General features: G+C 40.4%; 1 protein-coding gene across 7 annotated transcripts in view; it reads left to right on the forward strand.

Annotated features, from left to right (window-relative positions):
• Positions 1 to 18,421, forward strand: part of LOC124805234 (AP-5 complex subunit beta-1-like) — a 153,441-nt gene that overhangs the window by 88,081 nt on the left and 46,939 nt on the right. For all 7 annotated transcript variants that reach the window (XR_007017413.1, XR_007017415.1, XR_007017416.1 and 4 more), the window contains exons 10-12: positions 9,763 to 10,006; positions 14,931 to 15,066; positions 15,173 to 15,279. Coding sequence is in view for 3 of the 7 variants with exons in the window: in XM_047265736.1 (XP_047121692.1) it covers positions 9,763 to 10,006; positions 14,931 to 15,066; positions 15,173 to 15,279 (487 nt within the window). In the remaining 4 variants the exon portion in view is untranslated. The remainder of the gene's footprint in view (positions 1 to 9,762; positions 10,007 to 14,930; positions 15,067 to 15,172; positions 15,280 to 18,421) is intronic.

Below are 18,421 nucleotides of genomic sequence, written 5' to 3' on the forward strand. Positions count from 1 at the left end.
TCCTATTATGATAATAGGAGAAACTCCACTAACATCACTCTTGTTGCTATGAAAGTTGGCTGAAGTGTTTCTGTCAACTTCATTGTGAGTGTCACTGTTGTTATTTAATGAAACTATCATTTCCTCCACTTAATTTTCTAAAACAGCTTCATTCTGCTTGGAACTTTACATGATGCTCCACATTTGGTTGATGACCTCCTTCCAGTCTTCAGAGGCAATGTTCCTAATAACTTATTTTGTAAGTGTTTTAGTTTATTATTATTCCTGGTAATATAACCTTTTATTTGGACATGTACTAACCCGTATTAGCTTGAAATGACAGTGGTAAGGTGGTAAACTAAGACTGTACACCCAGTTTATTTATTTATTTTCCAGCTCTTCAATTTCATCATTGGGGAACTGTTGGTTATCGAGAGAGATTAGCCCAATTATCTCCACCTTTGTAAGGTTATTACTTTCATCAGCATTTACTACTTTGCTTAGCCATGCTAGTTGCTTTCTCACAACAGCTAAATATTGAGGAGCATTGTGACTCCTCGAGCTTTCGTGGTGGGTATGTTGTAAAAAATAGTATTCAAGGATTTGCTACCGGATGACGCTGTGCAAATGCCACGCTGTTCCCTCGGAACAACTGTTCAACATCGTCAAGTGGTTGAACCCTTGCTGGTGGCTAGGCACAACTGACGGTATCAGCACGTCGACATCCCTGTATATAGAACACGTGCGTGAAGAATGCCCAGGAGCAGAAATCATGCATGCACAATGATTTGCAGGTAGATGGCACCTTACTCAAATGCCCTCCGCCAAAAACCATCTATCTGCAAATCATTGCACATGTGTGATTTCCACACCTGGGCATTCTTGACATGCAGATACCGTCAGTCATACCTAGCCACCAGCAAGTTTCAACCAGCTGAAGATGTTGAACAGTTGCTCCATGGAAATATTGTGGAATTTGCACAATGTCATCTGGCAGCAACTCCGTGAAGACTCTTTACAACGTTAAGGAGCATTATCTAGAACAATTCTTACCCGGTTTCCCAGATTTGGAATTAGTGATTCTGTGAACCACTTGATAAACATAACATGGTTTATTCCTTTGTGAGAATCTCTTATCTTCTTTAATTTAAAAGGCAGGAAATGGTTTGAGAAAAAACTGTGTGAGGTTCCTGCACCTTCCCATCTTGCCGAAAGGCATTGCTTTTTCTTTCTTTAATTGTGTTGTCTGCCCAGCCCTGTTCGACAATGTGACCATTTCATTAAACCACACCATTTTATTTACATTCATGCCATGAATCTGCCTTCAAAATCTGCATTGCTATGGAGTTATATCCTCCCTCTCCATCAAAAGTGTACACCCACAGAATGGTCTGTAGTGAAATCACAGGTTGTGTAAAACTGTGGATAGTAATTTGTGACTACTTGAAAAAGGCATCATCCCTTAACAACGACCAATAACTTGCTGAGCATCAGATATTCCTTTCTATGATAATAATCATTAATATTAAGATGAATCACATCCTCAATAAATTAATTTATATGGGCAATGTGCTTATCCACACAATGGTTTTTTTCCCCATAGTTTCAAGCTTCATTGTTTTCCCAGCATTTTTTTCTTTCTCAAAAATTTCCATGCCAGTCTTCACAACAGTGTTTTTCTTTATATTCGGTGCTGCAGGAGTTGTATCGATTACCTTATTAATGGAGAGCAGTGGGCCACTATTAACATTTCCAGTCGCAGAGTAGTCAATAAGACACAAACTATTTCTCTCAACTGACCTCGTATGTATGACCTTCTCCTGGTCAAGAGATCAATGTCAAACTTTTCCACTCTTAGCTTTGTGTGAACTTGCTTCTGGTAGTGTTCTGTACCACTCAACAAATAACAATAACAACAAATAAAATAATAACTTCTTCAGCTGTAAAAATGAAAACAAAATTGTAGGACACAATGCTCACAAAGGACAGCTGCTGGCTAAAACTGAAGCATAGTGCAAGCGGAAGAGTTCTGACAGTGTGGGTGAAGGTTTGGCAGCTACAGGAGCTTGCTGCTTTTACGGGTCTTATGGGATTGGCAGTATGCATGCTGAGCTTTCTAAGTGGGCCTCTCCCGTACTACTTCTGTTATAGCTATCAATTCTAAACTAATTTAGAACAGACTGTTGGGATCAGCAAAAGTGCCAACTGGGAGTTCTCTTGCCCCTCATCTTCCCACCATTTCTAATGACCACTGAGAAGTGTTTGGCTAGTCGGGCTTGGTCTTTAGACTCTAAGTACATGTTGTTGCTATAGTATCAGTTCTGTCACAGGTCCTTTGTAGATAGAACCGTAAGAAGCAACAGCTACTAAACAAACATCTACCATTAATAGGATTAACAGGATTTATGTGGCAACACTGCCCATCATTCATGCTGCGTTGGGCATGGTTTTACAACTTTGTTGTTGCCTTGTTTTTGCTTTTGTATTTGCCATAAGGAGGTTTATGTTAGTGAAGAGATCAGTAATTTTCATTGCCTAGATTTCCGTTTTTGCTTCCAAGCCGTAGTGTCCACACACACACACAGAGCAAAACAAAGAGAGTCACTTAGAAGACTTGCAAATTTCTTTGTGATCGTAAAGACAATACCAGAAGAGAGAAAATATTATCAGCACCTCAGACTCCAACAGGAAAGTTGTATAGTGTTTCATTATGAACAGTACAGAGAGTATGCACAAGAACATGGAGAACGGAAACTTGTGGTCATGAAATGATGATTTAACCTCTGAGGAAAGATACTAGTGGAAGAGAAATTGACACTAATTTGGATGATATCCAGAAAAAACAATCATCTTATTATGAGAAGTGTTCTACAAGGCCAAAGTTAGCAGATGTTTTACACGACAAGACTGCGTTCACATAGGGTTGCCACTTGAGTGTATAAATTCTAAAATCTTTGCAACAGTGGAAGATGTATTCTGAGGGAGAGATCTGATATTGAAGCACCTGGGGTAATTTTTCTGAGAAAAATACACCAAATCCTAAAAAAATCATTGTTGCTATGTTATTTATCTTGATGAGACATGGCTCAATCAAAATCATTTCAGAAAGTGTATCTATCATGCAGGATCATCTGAATATCAAAAGTGTACAGCAAATCAGTGATTATCATGACGTATTTAAACACTGGTTTTCAGGTTTATTACATGATTTAGAAGAGGGTTGTGTGCTCGTCATGGATAACAGTTATCATTCAAGGAAAAAAGGAGAAACTCGTAATTCAAATACAAAGAAGGAAGAAACTGCACAGTGACTAGAAGAGAAAACTATTTCAATTATTGGCTGCTACACGAAAGAAGATATGTTGGGAGAATGTCAGGCAGAATCCAAATTCTCAGCCCTACAGAAGTTTCAGTCCTATCCAAATTCCTCACTTTCAGTTCTGCACCACAGTTTAACCATGTTAAACTTGTCAAAGAGCTACTCTCCTTCTCTCATCCCCTGCAATGGAAACACTTCTTTGCCACCAGTCCTTCCAACCAAATCCAACCTAATTCTATTATTGAACCCTGCCTCTTCCAGTTCACACCATCATCCAACTGGGATCCTTCACCCCTCCCCCACAGCCACCCAGTGATCACCTTATAGGACCTTCACCCTTCCCCCACAGCCACCCTGTGATCACCTTATAGGAGTTACTTACCTCCAACTTGGCCACACTGTTCCTCCCCAGGTCTCTTCCGAAGAACACAATCATTTCAGCAGAAGAAAGGACAATCGTACACAACCTCAAAGCGAATCCTGACCATGTACTTGCAGACGAACCTTCCACCACTGTTGTTACAAATCACAGTGACTACCTGGTGGGAGGACTGTGCCAGCTTTCTAACACTTCCACCTATAAACTCTGTAAGAGTGATCACATCCCAGAAGTCCAACATAATCTCCAATCCTAGCTTGAAGCCTTGAGACATACCCAGAACCTCTCCCCTGAATCCATTTCCCTTCTCACTCCTATGACATTCTGCACACCTAACTTCTACATGCTTCCCAAAATCAACAGATGCAACAATTCTATATACCCCATTTTAGCAGGTTATTATGCTCACACTGAAAGAATTTTGGCCCTCAATGACCAACACTTCTAACCTGTTGCCCAAATTCTAGCCTCCCACATCAAAGATACCAATGACTTCCTTCACCGACTCTCCATTGTCCCCACCCTTTTACCCTCCCTACTCATCACTGTTGACACCACTTTCATATACACCAATATTCCTCATGTCCATGGTTTTACCACTGTTGAACACTACCTCTCCCATCCTTCAGACTCCAAACCCACTACCTCAGTCCACATACATTGCGCTAACTATATCCTAACACACAATTACTTCACCTTTGAAGGGAAGGTATAAAAACAAATCTGCAGCACAGCCATGGGTCCCTGCATAGCACCCACCTATGCCAACCTGTTTATGGGCCATCTAGAGGAAACCTTTTAGCCTCCCAAAACTACAAACCCCTGGTCTGGTTCTGGTTCATTGATAGTATCTTCACGATCTGGTCCTATCCTCATTCCATCACAACCTGAATGCCGTCTCTCCTGTCCACTTCTACACTTAGTCCTCCCCAACCCAGTGTGGCACCTACCTAGATGTTGACCACCTCCCCTCTGATAGCTCTAGCCACTCCTGTGGCCATATCAAACCCACTAACAATACTTGCATTTTGACAGCTGTCATCCCTTCCACACTAAACTGAATGGGGTAGCACAGTGGTTAGCACACAGGATTTGCATTCAAGAGGATGACTTCAAACCTGTATCCAGCTATCCTGGTTTAGGTTTTACTTGATTTCCCTAAATCACTTAAGACAAATGCAGGGATGGTTCCATCGAAAGGGTGCAGCTGCTTTCCTTCTCCACGTTTGCTCCCATACAGCCTGACCTACTGTGGGCAGCATATCTGCAGTGACAGAGGCTCCCTTTCCCAGTACACTGAATGTCTTACAAAGACTTTTGCAGGCACATACTATCCTGTATACCTAGTCTGCAAACAGGTCTCCTGTGCCGTACCCCGTGCACCTCCAATCCTTCCACCAGCCCAAGAACCAGCCACAAAGGAGCACCCCCTGTCACCCAATAGAAACTCGACTGGAACAACTGAACCATATCCTTAATCAGGGTTCTGATCATCTACCATCAAGCCCTGAAATGACGGACGTCCTACCCAAGATCCTTCCCACCCCTTCTAAACAGGCGTTGCATCAAACTCCCAAATTCCACAACATCCTAGTCCATCCTTACGCTCTCACAGTTCCATCCCCTTACCTCAGGGATCATATCCCTGTGGAAGACCCGGGTGCAAGACCTGCCAGCATTTCCTATTCAGTCCTGTCACAGACTTATCCTACCTCATCAGAAGCTGGACCAACTGTGAAAGCAGCCATATTATATACAAGCTCTGCTGCAATCTTGGTTCAGCTTGTTATATTAGTATGACTGCCAAACAGCTCTCCACGAGGATGAAATGCCACCAACAAACTGTGGCCAAGAGCAAAGTGGACCACCTTGTGGCCCAACATGCAGCTGTGCATAACATACTTGATATCAGTGGTTGTTTCACAACCCAGGTCATCTGGATCCGCCCCTCTACCATCAGCTTTTCTGAACTCCATAGACGAGAGTTATCCTTACAACACATTCTCCGCTCCCAAAATCATCCCAGCCTCAATCTGTTGTAACCTACTGTCCCTGATTCATCCACCCAGATGTTCATCCCCTTGCCCTCCCTCTGTTCCCTGTCACCTCCTCTCACCCTCATTGTGCACTGCTCATTGCGGCACACCTCCCTCCTCCACAGACTCCTGACACTGTGCGTGTTAGCTGTGTCCTGCCACCTCTAATCCTTGCATGCTCTGCCGGGCAGTGTTGATTCCTCTCCCCCCCTCATTGATACCCTTCTATCCCTCCCTCTTCCCAGCCCATCTGCGAATTGTTGCTCCCATCGAACACATTTCTGTTGCAGTCTGGCCAGATAGGAGTCCTTACTTTGTGTGTGTGTGTGTGTGTGTGTGTGTGTGTGTGTGTGTGTGTGTGTGTTGAGGGGGAGGGGGTCGTGTGCGTTTCTGATTTCTGAAGATGGCTTTGGCCAAAAGCTTGTATGTAACAGTGTTTCCATCATGCCTGTCTGCACTTTTCATCGTGCCTGTCTGCAACTCACCCTATCTTCTTTACAGTGAGTAACAATGTATCTTTTTCATAATATTGTTGACATTCCGACCTGAACTTTCCATTATTTAAAATTGTATTAAATGTTAACAGAGTCCTCTTTTTCAGAAGTGCTTTTTGTGTTCTTGCCAGTCTGCATTTTACATCTGGCCTATATTGCCCATGCCAGTTCTTGTGCTAGCTCAGATAGCACAAATCATTGACTACTTTTAGTATCTCATTTATTAATCCAATTCCATAAGTGCCACCTAATTTTCTTTGACCACACTCCAAAACTGTTGTTTTACTTATGTTGAAATTTATGTTATAACCACTTTTCAAGACACTATCCATTCTGTTCAACTGTTCTTCCACATCCTTTGCTTTGTTTGACAGAATTACAATGCCATTGGAAAGACTCGTCGTTTTTATTTCTTCTTTCTCAGCTTTAATTCTATTTTCTAATTTGGTCTAAGTTTCCTTTACTACTTGCTCTGTGTACAAATTGAAAAACATTAGGATAGGCCACAACCCTTTCCCACTCTCTTCTCATCTACTACTTCCCTGTCATTTCCTTTTACTCATAACTTTTGTCTCTTTTTCTGTAACAGTTGTAATTAACCTTCTGCTCCCTGTATTCAGTCCCTGGTGCCTTTAGAATTCCAAGGGGTGTATCCTAGTCAACAGTTTCAAAAGCTTTCTCTAAACCTACAAATGCTATGAATGCTGCTTGCCTTTCTCAGACTATCTCTTAAGGTAGTGTCAGTATTGCCCCACATGTTCTTGCATTTCTTCGGAACCAAAAATTGATTACACCTGAGTCCGGCCTTTGTTAGTTTTTCACTCTTCTGTAAGTAATCTGTGTCAGTATTTTGCAACTACGACTTATTAAACTGATACTTTGATAATAATCTCATCTATCAGCACTGGGTTAATTGAAGTCTTTGGTACTGCTTTGTCAACTCACTACTTAAACTATCAGCCATAAACCTAACCTATACTTTTGGGTACACTATAGATCAGTTTTAGTCCTGAATTTGACATAACATTAATTATCTAGAGGGTGGGGATTTCTTCTCACTCACTCTGTTTTTGATGTCTGAGATGTGCTTTCAACATCTGCGCACATATGACTACTCTGCAAATCACTTAAGTTTTTGCAGATGGTTGATAGAACCACTTTCAGGCTATTTTGTTGACATTCCTCTCTGAAATAGCATGTGAAAAAAAATGGACACTAAATATTTCTGTAGGATCTCTGACTTATCTTATTCTTTTATGGTGATCATTTTTCATTATATAGGTCGGATTAAAAGTTGTTGACTGAAATTTCGCAGAAAGATCTTACTGCAACAAAAAATGCCCTTGTTGTAATGACTGATAATGAAAAATAAATAGATGTTACTTTTATTTAAAAAAGTAATTCTTATTTGTAAATGACATTTACACATGATAATAAATATAGAATATAAATAAATGTAAAAAATAGTGTTGCTGCTAGCTAGAATGTAACCAGGGCTTTGCAATGACAGGACATTCGTTTTTTTGTAGACAGTGCTATACAAGTTCAATATATTTAAGGAAACTGATTATAAAACAACCTAAAACTGCTGTAATCTATGATCAAGCAATATGTGGAACAGCGCAGTGGACTGTCGATTTGGCTAATAGAAAAATGTACAAAACAGTGGACGCATGTATAAGTGACAGATGCTGCAATTGATTATAATTATGTGCTTGATGCTAACTACTCGAATCCTTTAACCTGATGTAATGGTACCGTAACTCAGGCATGGCTCATGGTTTCCATACTGTGGAAAGCTGTGACAGTTATCGATCAGAACTAACTTAGATCTTGGTCACACTACAAATCAGTCTGTCACGACAACAAAGATTTCAGGAAGGGGGGGGGGGGTTATCGCACTCTAGCCAAAAGTTTACGTACTGTATCTTCTTTCTGTTTCATAATCAACTACTAAATAATATCAAAAGCTAACTCCAAGATAAAATCTATAGGTATTTTATTTATCCACCAACATAATGCTGCCCGAGAGTTTACTTCAACAAATCGTACTATAAGATGTATTTTGAAGAGATCTTTAACATGGTGTGTGTTAGCTTCACTTCATGCTTAATATTTTCAGTATTTAATTTTGAAACGTAAGTGTTATAGTTTTGTGACAGTGACCAACATTAATTAAATCCATGTGGGAAATCTGCAGAATGTGTTCTGATAATTTAAATTCTCTAATACATTTTTGAGACTTTCTTTTAATATATTATTTTGGGGTGGCTTCACCTTAGAGCCTTTAAATACGAGCTGCATCTGCCGTAACTTGAGTATGGCGCCACCTCTTCTGGGTTCATGACCATATTGAATGGACCCTATATGACTGGAAAACTATGGCCTGGTCAGGTGAGTCTCGATTTGGTAAGAGCTGGTGGACGGTTCGAGTGTGATGCAGACCCGTTGAAGCCACTGACCCAGTTTGTCAACAAGACAATGTGCAAGCTGCTGGTGGCTGCATGATGATGTGGGCTGTGTACCTGGAATGTGCTGGGTTCTGTAGTCCAACTAAACTGATCATTGAATGGAAATGGTTATGTTCAGCTACTTGGAGACAATTTGCAGTTATTTGTTGGCATCATGTTCCCCAACAAAGATGGAATTTTTATGGATGACAATGTGTGACATCACTGGGCCACAATTATTTGCGATTGGCTTGAAGATAATTCTGCACAATTTGAGCAAATGATTTGGCCACCCAGAGTGCCTGTCATGAATCCCATCAGACATTTATGGGACATAATCAAGAGGTCAGTTCGTGCACAAACTTCTGCACCAACAACGCTTTCATAATTATCTATGGCTATAGAGGCAGCACGGCTCAATATTTCTACAGGGGACTTCCAATGTGTTGAGTCCATGACATGTGGAGTTGCTGCATTACACCAGGAAAATGGAGGTCCCACAGGATATTAGGAAGTATCCCGTGACTTTTGTCACAGTGTACCGTAAGTGTGAAGAAAACTGAAGAGGGTCAGTGAGTAAGATTCACTTGTTAGATGTTCTTACTGCATGCACAGGACCATATAGACCTGGAATAACTAGTTAATTAGTTTTCATTGTTACGGCAGTATCATTTGTCTTTGTTATGAAAGTGCGTCCGTGTGTAATGGCAGCCTCTACTCCTGTAAAGGGTTTTTGTGCTGTTATTCTGGATGTAATTGTACTTGATACTATTTGATGTGGAAACTTTGTGTTTTAGCCATTGTGTATATGACATAAGGTACTCCATGAGTTCCTAAAACTAATCTTGTTACGTGTTTTACTGGCACCTTCAGCAACATAACCCTCTCCATCTCTCTGTCAAAACCAAGGTATTGATAATGAGCTCACATTCAGCCAGATCTTTAAGCCACACAAAAAAATGTGAACAATACTAAATTGTCTCTAATGATGTCCAAGTTAGCATTCCTGTTTTGCCAGTTTTTGCATAACACTAATTGAAATAGTAATCTCTATAAACTATTCTTGGTTTTATTTTTACTGATTACAATTTTTTTTCTTTCTCAGTTTGGTGGCTTCTGTGGTGGAGGATGATGTGACATTCATCCCATTTGCACTCAGCCTTGAGGAGAAAATGCGTGACCGGCGACCTGAAAGTGCTGTTCCCAGAGAGCTGCTCTCACTGCTGGTGCAGGTTACCACACAACCTGCTCCAGGAGCTGTGCACATGGAAGATACAACATTAGGTCATTTGGTGTCAGTATTCTGGGCTGCTCTTCGTCAATCGGAGAAGGGGATGGAGTGGGTGAAGGTGATGCTTCTATCTTTTCATGTGATTGTCATTACTGTATTTGAGATGCGTGTCCTCCTCAGTGTCTTCTCTGTTTCTGTTGTTGCTGCTGAAGATTTGAGCAAGCTCTGTTGCATAGTTCCGAAAATAATGGCACTAAAGGGGGAACCTTTTTTACTTATGAGAAAACCTAAGTTTAAAGTTTGTATGTGTTTCTCATTTGTAATTATTACTCATCACAGATCGGGATAATATCTTCGTAACCCGTATTCAGTATCTTTTCAATTTATTATATCATCTTTAATTTTATTCTATAGTCTTCCTTTTAGTTAAGTTTTGAATGCTTCCAGGTGTTCTGCCAAGTTGTTGTTTCGATTTTTTGCACAATATTTTGATGACTGGGCAAGTTGTCATCTTCAGGTGCTGCGAATTTTGTTGTTAGATGCACTTGCTGCTTGAACTCAACCGTACATTTTATGCACAATATTTTGATGACCGACCCATCTGTCTTCTTCAGGTGCGGCATGTTTTGTTGTTATGCATATTCTTTGCCTGGAATCCAACCAATCTGGTTGGAGTCCAGGCAGTGAGTACACCTAACAGCAAAACTAGTAGCACATGAAAAAGATGGCTCAGTCAGGTGTTGAAATATTGTGCATAAATGGAAACAGAAACTCAGTAGATTACCTGGAAGCACGCTGTTAAAAAGATTGAATTTATTACTACTCTCCAGTTACTAAATAAACCAGAGCATTTTCCTATGTGGACTACATTATGTGCTGTTTGCACTGCCACTGGGGTGACCATTAAGAAAATGATAAAGGTATGGTATAAATTCAAGGATGTCCTTCAGAGGCATGTTTGAGGGACTGGGGCTACTGACTTCTTGTTCTGCTTCTGGGTTATCCTGTCTAGTATGTAGTCTGCTGCACTCAAGATCTGACAAATTTATTTAATTCCACAGTTGCAAATAACCTAAGGGAGAGAAGTCGTGTGTACCAAATATCTGTGAACAATGTAAACTTTCCTCTATCTGATTGTATTTTAACTGTTTGTGGAAATTGGGACCAGCACAGCATTTGCCTAAATGAATGTAGGGGAAACCACCTAAAAACCACACTCAGACTGGTCAGTGCATTATCTATCATGTGGATTTGATGTAGATGTGGCTAGCATGTTACGCATTACACTACATGAGCATGTCGGTGACACTAACTACTGTTTCTGAGTATATTTATTCCTTACTGAAATTTATCATTAACAATATATATCTTGTTCAAATCAACAGCTCAATTTGTGGAATCGGTGCTAAAAATTTAAATAATTGATAGAAGGACATAAAGTCATATAATTTGTTGAGAACACACATTCAATAACTTACCATCACCCCTAAAATGTTTAACCCTTAATAAAGTTAAGTTTAAGAGGAGCTTCAAGGATTTATTGTAAATAAATCATTGTAAATAAATGTTGTAAACTGCTTTCTGTTTGATCATACATGGCTACAACAACCTAATAATTATGTTACAATGGAGACTCCATGTAGAAATATCAACAATGTAGGGAAAGATAGATTGCTACTTACCATAAAGAAGACACATTAAGCTGCCGACAGACACAACTAAAGACACTTAACATGAAGGGAAACAGAGAAACATACACCATTCGTGCACACAAGCAAGCACACCTCATGGACACATGACCACCAGCTCAGGAAGTTCAGGCAAGAATGGCATTGTGGCCTGAACCGCAGCAGTTGGTGGTTATGTGTGCATGAGATGTGCTTGCTTGTGTGTTTGAATGCTGTATGTTTCTCTGTTTCCCTTTGCTGATGAAGGCTGTCTGCAACTTAACATGTCTTCTTTATAGTAAGTGACAATCTCTCTCTTCCTACATTGTTAAGAATTACCATATGAACTTATTTTATACACATGTACATGTACATACTTGAAACCAGTTTGATATTAACTTGTAAATGAAAAGGTGTTTCAGATTTGTTAATAGATTACTACTCATATAGAGATGTTTGAGGCAGGCACAACAAAAACTGCTGTGTACTCTGACATTGCACAAACAATAACAGAATTACCACCAACCAACTTTTAATTTGTCTCCACATAAAGAAAAATACTAAGTCTCTGAATGACATTGTAGTCAGTATAACACACGAAATCAGGGAATACATAAGGCACAGTCTACAGTGAAGTATTCAGTAGTCACTTAAACATTAGAGTGGTCGAGGATCTGGCACACTGGCTTATATATATGGTTGTTTTGCACATGGTGCAGCATTTGATGTGCCATCTGTGCCAGTGTGATAGGCCGGCCGTGGAGGCATGCGCTATTTAATTATGTGCACTCACTGTGCAAAACCATACATTTGAGCTTTTGGCCAAAGGGCCTTCTTCTGAAGTAGAAAACACACGCGCAAGTGCAACTCTCATACACGTGCCCAATGTGTCTGGGCACTGAAGTCAGGCTTCTTATAGCAACTGCGCCTGATGGGAAAGCAATATGTGGGTGGTGGGGGGGTAAGGAGGAGGCTGGGATAGGGAGGGAGGGGGATAGTAGGATAGGGGTGAGAGAAAGTGTAGTGCTGCTTGTAGGAGCATGCAGGGGCATGGTGGGGGCAGGGGATGGCTGCTATGTGCAGTTGGAGGGTTTGGGAGGGGCTGGGGGTGGGGGTGGGGGGGGGGGGAGGGTGTAGAGAAGCAGTGGAGAGAAAAGACCAGTGGATGTGGTGGTGGAATAGAAAGCTTTGTGGTGGTGGACCCATGGCAGGGAAGGGGATAGGTGGGTGGAGGACAGGGATCAGAGTAGATTGAGGCCAGGGGGGTTATGGGAATGTGGGATGTACTGCAGGGAGAGTTTCCACATGTGCAGTTCAGAAAAGCTGGTGTTGATAGGAAGAAACCCAATGGCACAGGCTGTGAATCAGTCATTGAAGAGAAGTACATTCTTCTGGGCAGTATGTTCAGTAACTGAGTGGTCCAGCTGCCTCTTGACCATAGTTTGTGGGTAGCCATTCCTGCGGACAGACAGCATCTTGGTTGTCATGCCCATGTAGAAAGCAGCACAGTTGTTACATCTTGATTTGTAGATCACATGATTGCTTTCATACTTTCACAGGTAGCTCTACCATTGATGGGATAGGTGACACCTGTGACTGGACTGGTGTAGGTGGTGGTGGTGGTGGTGGTGGTGGCAGACATCAAAGTCTATTTATTGCAGGAATATGATCCCTAAGGCAGGGGCTTGGGAGCAGGGGTGGACTGGGAATAGACAAGGATATTGCATGGGTTTGGTGGGTGGCAGAATACTCTGTGGTGTATCTGTTCAGCGTTAGATGGAGTCCCAGTCATTACTTGTCAAAAACAGAGATGGAGCAGTACTGCAAAATGCTGTTTGTTAAGTCTCAGCTGTGTTCCTGTTTACCACCAAAGTTACCTATTACTGTTGATGGGTCATTATTTATGTCAAATGTTGGCACGTGTAATGCACTTTCTCTGGCAAGTCATTGGCTGGAGGCTTATCTGTTGAGGTAGCACTGGCCAGAGACTTTGCAGCTGTAAATGTCATGCCACTTGGGAGGGACAAAGTCCACTGGCCAGTCTGGTTCTGAATCACAGTTAGCCCATAACACCTTGCCTATGTTGTGTTTGTTGCTGCTTTGACTCTTACATACTTGCACAATAATTTAATACTTTTACTCTTGTCCTTCAAATAAAAAATACTTTTCTGAAGCAAAATTTATGTAAACAATTTAATAGTGCATATCTTTTTTGTATATTTATGCTGCAATAATTTTATAATTAATAGTTTAACATTGCAAGGAATAAAATAAAAATAAAAAGAAAGATGACAGCACCAGCAATTGTACACAAGCCAATGAATTGCCCATTGGAGCACCTGGCCACTGTATGTACCTTTAGAGAGTGACTTACCTTTTTCTGCGAATCACTCGGGCAAAATATTCTAGGAGTTCAAAGGAGCTTCTGCCTTCTACTCGCTTTCTCCTTCTAAGATATACTGGAAAAGGGCCTCTTTATCAGATCATCAACTGGATTTGCCATGTTGCTTGCCTAATACTTTACATGCACTTCCAAAGAAAAATATTGACTTGGTGCTGTGAGCAACGTAGCACCTACAATGCCGGAAGGTATGATGCCACATACGAACAGGCACAGCTGAAAACAGAGAGCTTTGTCCCTTCTTAGACTTGATTGTAGTGCAGCTCACCATCATCTCAGCACTCAACACTGGTTTATAATTATCATGGACAGAATGCTACAACACATTTTTTCATCTGTTTTATTTGTATACCAGCATGCATTCCAAGAGAAAAAGTGTATTTGTAATGTGATTTCCAGCTCGCATTTGAAGAGAAATGGCATAATTTAAGTGTGACAATTACAGGTATAGTAAATTGTTTCAAGAAATTTTAAAAGCTTGCAGGAGGTAAATGTCTTATTCATAAGACATGATGTGCTATACTCTCATTGTACATATTTGTGTGGCAGCATCGTTTTAGCAAATGCAACCTGACAATCTCTTGAAGACGATTATGTGTGAATATAAAATGAGACTTGGAGTGATGATTTGTTGCACTGTCACAGTATGACTTCTCTGAAGTCACAATCTGTTGTACAGACATGAATCTCAGTAACAAAATCTGGACAGCAAGTACTGAGAAAAAACCGAACATTAAATGTTGTTTTTATAGAGTGTGGTACCCTTCTATTTAATTTATAACATTCTAATCACTTCAGGACATATTTTTGTATTCATATTACTACACTGTGTATACATTTAATCTAAAAAACATTGCAGGTAACATTTATTTAAAGTATAGTTATTAATATTGATAATGTACCAAACTTTTGTTGGAAAAATCTCATCTAATTTATCTGTTCTACTCTAAACATTTTTTCAAAATTATTTACAGACAATTCTACTATATCTTATGAAACATATAGTAAACCAAGAAAATTGCAGTGCTCTATCTTGGTCCTCAGGTCATGAGATATTGTCATTGTGTTACTTTTTAATGATGGAATATGACCCTGCAGAAGTTTACTTTGGTGAGTATTTGTAGCCCATAAGTTGTTAATTTGTCAAGATGTACATCGATTTTTGGTGCATTTATTTAATTAATAGTTGTAACATTACTCTTCATTTCTATTTCAGAACTTTGTGAAGTATTGAGATCAATAATTGCCTGGAGCACTGATATTGATTTGCAAGACAGAGCACAGATCTATTATGCTATAATGGCAAGTCATTCAGCTAAAAAGGTAAATTACTATTCTAGTTGTATGGAAATTTATTTTGATTCTTGTCACTTCTTTGTTCTGGTCATCTTTATCATTACACATGTTTCATTTGACGAATTTGGGCCTAATTACGTATGTCCTCTCCACATTCTCCATAGTTCATTTGGTGAGCTCTTTTTGTTTCTCCCTCTGAAAGCATGGAATGATATACATACTGTGCTGCTGTCTGCATCTCTCCCTCTCTCCCTCCCTCCCTCCCTCCCTCTCTCCCTCCCTCCCTCCCTCCCTCCCTCGCCCCTCCCCCTTCCCTCCATCCTCCCCTCCCCCCTCCACTTTTCATGTTCTTCAGTGATAGGGGATAGGAGCCTTGTGGGTGTAGGTGTGTGTGTGGGTGTGTTAGTGGGTGGGGGGCAGAAAATTAACATGGGTGTGATAATGCAGTATTGTCTGCTCCAGTTTTTGCCTTTGTCCTACCCATCATTTTGTATGTTTTTACAGTTACATAATATGTATCCACTTTTCTCAAAGTGTTATGTCATATTCCAGGCATGAAGTAGCGTTTTTGTTGTGTTATTTTCACTATATTGTATTCAACGTCACTCAACACAAAATTTAGTTACCCATTGGCATGAAGAATCAACATTAACAGAGAAATGGGTGTATGGTGAGGTTATTGGACAGCTAACATTTGTATTGTTGATGAGAGGCACTATACTTAAGAAAAAGTTAGGGTAAAATGTACCTTTAAGTGGATGCAAAGTTGCTTACCAAGAGAAAAGTCTGATGTCCACATGCACGTATGAGCTTGGTTTTTGTCAGGGATACAGGGGAGGAATGTTGCTGAAAACATCTGTGAAATATTTAACAGAATCAGTTTTAGGAAAACATGGTGTACCTTCTGTCATATACACAATGAATAAAGCAGAAAACATCCAATGCAATAGATAATACACTAAAGCAGTGTACAGAAAGAGGAAAAATTCTTAGTTGCATTTATGTTCATTAGTAAAAATGAATATGTGGTGCACCATGATGTCTAGGTGATACTGCATTTGTCATGATACATACATCATTTCCTCATAGCATGCTAGACTGGAGAGCTGAAATCCCACTAATGTCTGGTGCTGAGCTGCAGTATCAGAGTGCTATGTTTCATACTTTACAGTTCTGTGTGCTAGAGGAAATGATGCCGTAATAGGTATGTATTATGACAAGCACATCACTACCTGTATGTCAGTGTACAACTCATAAAATATTCATTTTTACTAACAGACATAATTTCCTTGTTTTTTGTAGCCCCTTCATGTGTAATTATGAGCTGCACTGCCTGCAGATGTCTGGATCTTGTGTATGAACAGAGCAGGCTGGATTTTGTGCTATCTGTATTAATTACTTCACAGATGGCAAACTGCATGAACAGAATGGGAGGTTTTGTGTTGAATTCTAAGTGTTGTAACTGGCACTTAAAGCCAACAAACATTTATTGAACACAAATTAACATTTTGTAACAACAGATTAAACTGTTCATTAGTCCACAAAACCAAACCAAACAGTAATAGTGGCTTATTAAAAGTAATGATGTCCAAACACAATAGCTTTGTTGTGCATGCTTACTACAGTTATAATATTGAACACAGTTACCTCCATCCTCCCCTCCCCCTTCCACTTTTCATGTGCTCATCAAATAAAAGCTTTCTACATAAATGTTATATCACTCCATGGTATGCAGATAACAGGCCCTTCACTTTAGTCTTGAAGTAAATTTGAAAGCACAGCAGTTACTGTCCACTCACAGACCCAGGTAAGCACCAGTGGCAGCCATAGTTCACTTCGTAGAGGCAGAGGCAGATAATTGAAGCTAGCAAAGAAAATACTGAGGGCAAGCCAGCCATCAGGTTGCCTTTTATTGGCGTGCTGTGTAATTTCATGTGACCAGTCTTTGATATTGGAAGTCTTGCCAGTATGGTGTCTGTTACATATTTTGACACATTCGTTTCCTTCGATTTGCACATCTATTGGGGTAACTAAGAATAACTTTATGAAAAGCAATAAAAGAAAACCAAACGGGATAAATTTAAAATGAAAGTTATTTCCCTTTTGTAAGTAATAAAAACTCTGAACTTTGGTCAAAAATGTATAACAAAATACATTTTTATTATTTTTTTGCATTCATTATTGGTCAGTCCCCCCCCCATGAACCATGGACCTTGCCGTTGGTGGGGAGGCTTGCGTGCCTCAGCGATACAGATAGCCGTACCGTAGGTGCAACCACAACGGAGGGGTATCTGTTGAGAGGCCAGACAAAAGTGTGGTTCCTGAAGAGGGGCAGCAGCCTTTTCAGTAGTTGCAAGGGCAACAGTCTGGATGATTGACTGATCTGGCCTTGTAACAATAACCAAAACGGCCTTGCTGTGCTGGTACTGCGAACGGCTGAAAGCAAGGGGAAACTACAGCCGTAATTTTTCCCGAGGGCATGCAGCTTTACTGTATGATTACATGATGATGGCGTCCTCTTGGGTAAAATATTCCGGAGGTAAAATAGTCCCCCATTCGGATCTCCGGGCGGGGACTACTCAAGAGGATGTTGTTATCAGGAGAAAGAAAACTGGCGTTCTACGGATCGGAGCGTGGAATGTCAGATCCCTTAATCGGGCAGGTAGGTTAGAAAATTTAAAAAGGGAAATGGATAGGTTGAAGTTAGATATGGTGGGAATTAGTGAAGTTCGGTGGCAGAAGGAACAAGACTTCTGGTCAGGTGACTACAGGGTTATAAACACAAAATCAAATAGGGGTAATGCAGGTGTAGGTTTAATAATGAATAGGAAAATAGGAATGCGGGTAAGCTACTACAAACAGCATAGTGAACGCATTATTGTGGCCAAGATAGATACGAAGCCCACACCTACTACAGTAGTACAAGTTTATATGCCAACTAGCTCTGCAGATGACGAAGAAATTGAAGAAATGTATGATGAAATAAAAGAAATTATTCAGATTGTGAAGGGAGACGAAAATTTAATAGTCATGGGTGACTGGAATTCGAGTGTAGGAAAAGGGAGAGAAGGAAACATAGTCGGTGAATATGGATTGGGGGACAGAAATGAAAGAGGAAGCCGCCTGGTAGAATTTTGCACAGAGCACAACATAATCATAACTAACACTT

The sequence above is a fragment of the Schistocerca piceifrons genome, chromosome 7 (genome assembly GCF_021461385.2).
Source record: "Schistocerca piceifrons isolate TAMUIC-IGC-003096 chromosome 7, iqSchPice1.1, whole genome shotgun sequence".
In the NCBI taxonomy this organism is placed as follows: Eukaryota; Metazoa; Arthropoda; class Insecta; order Orthoptera; family Acrididae; genus Schistocerca; species Schistocerca piceifrons.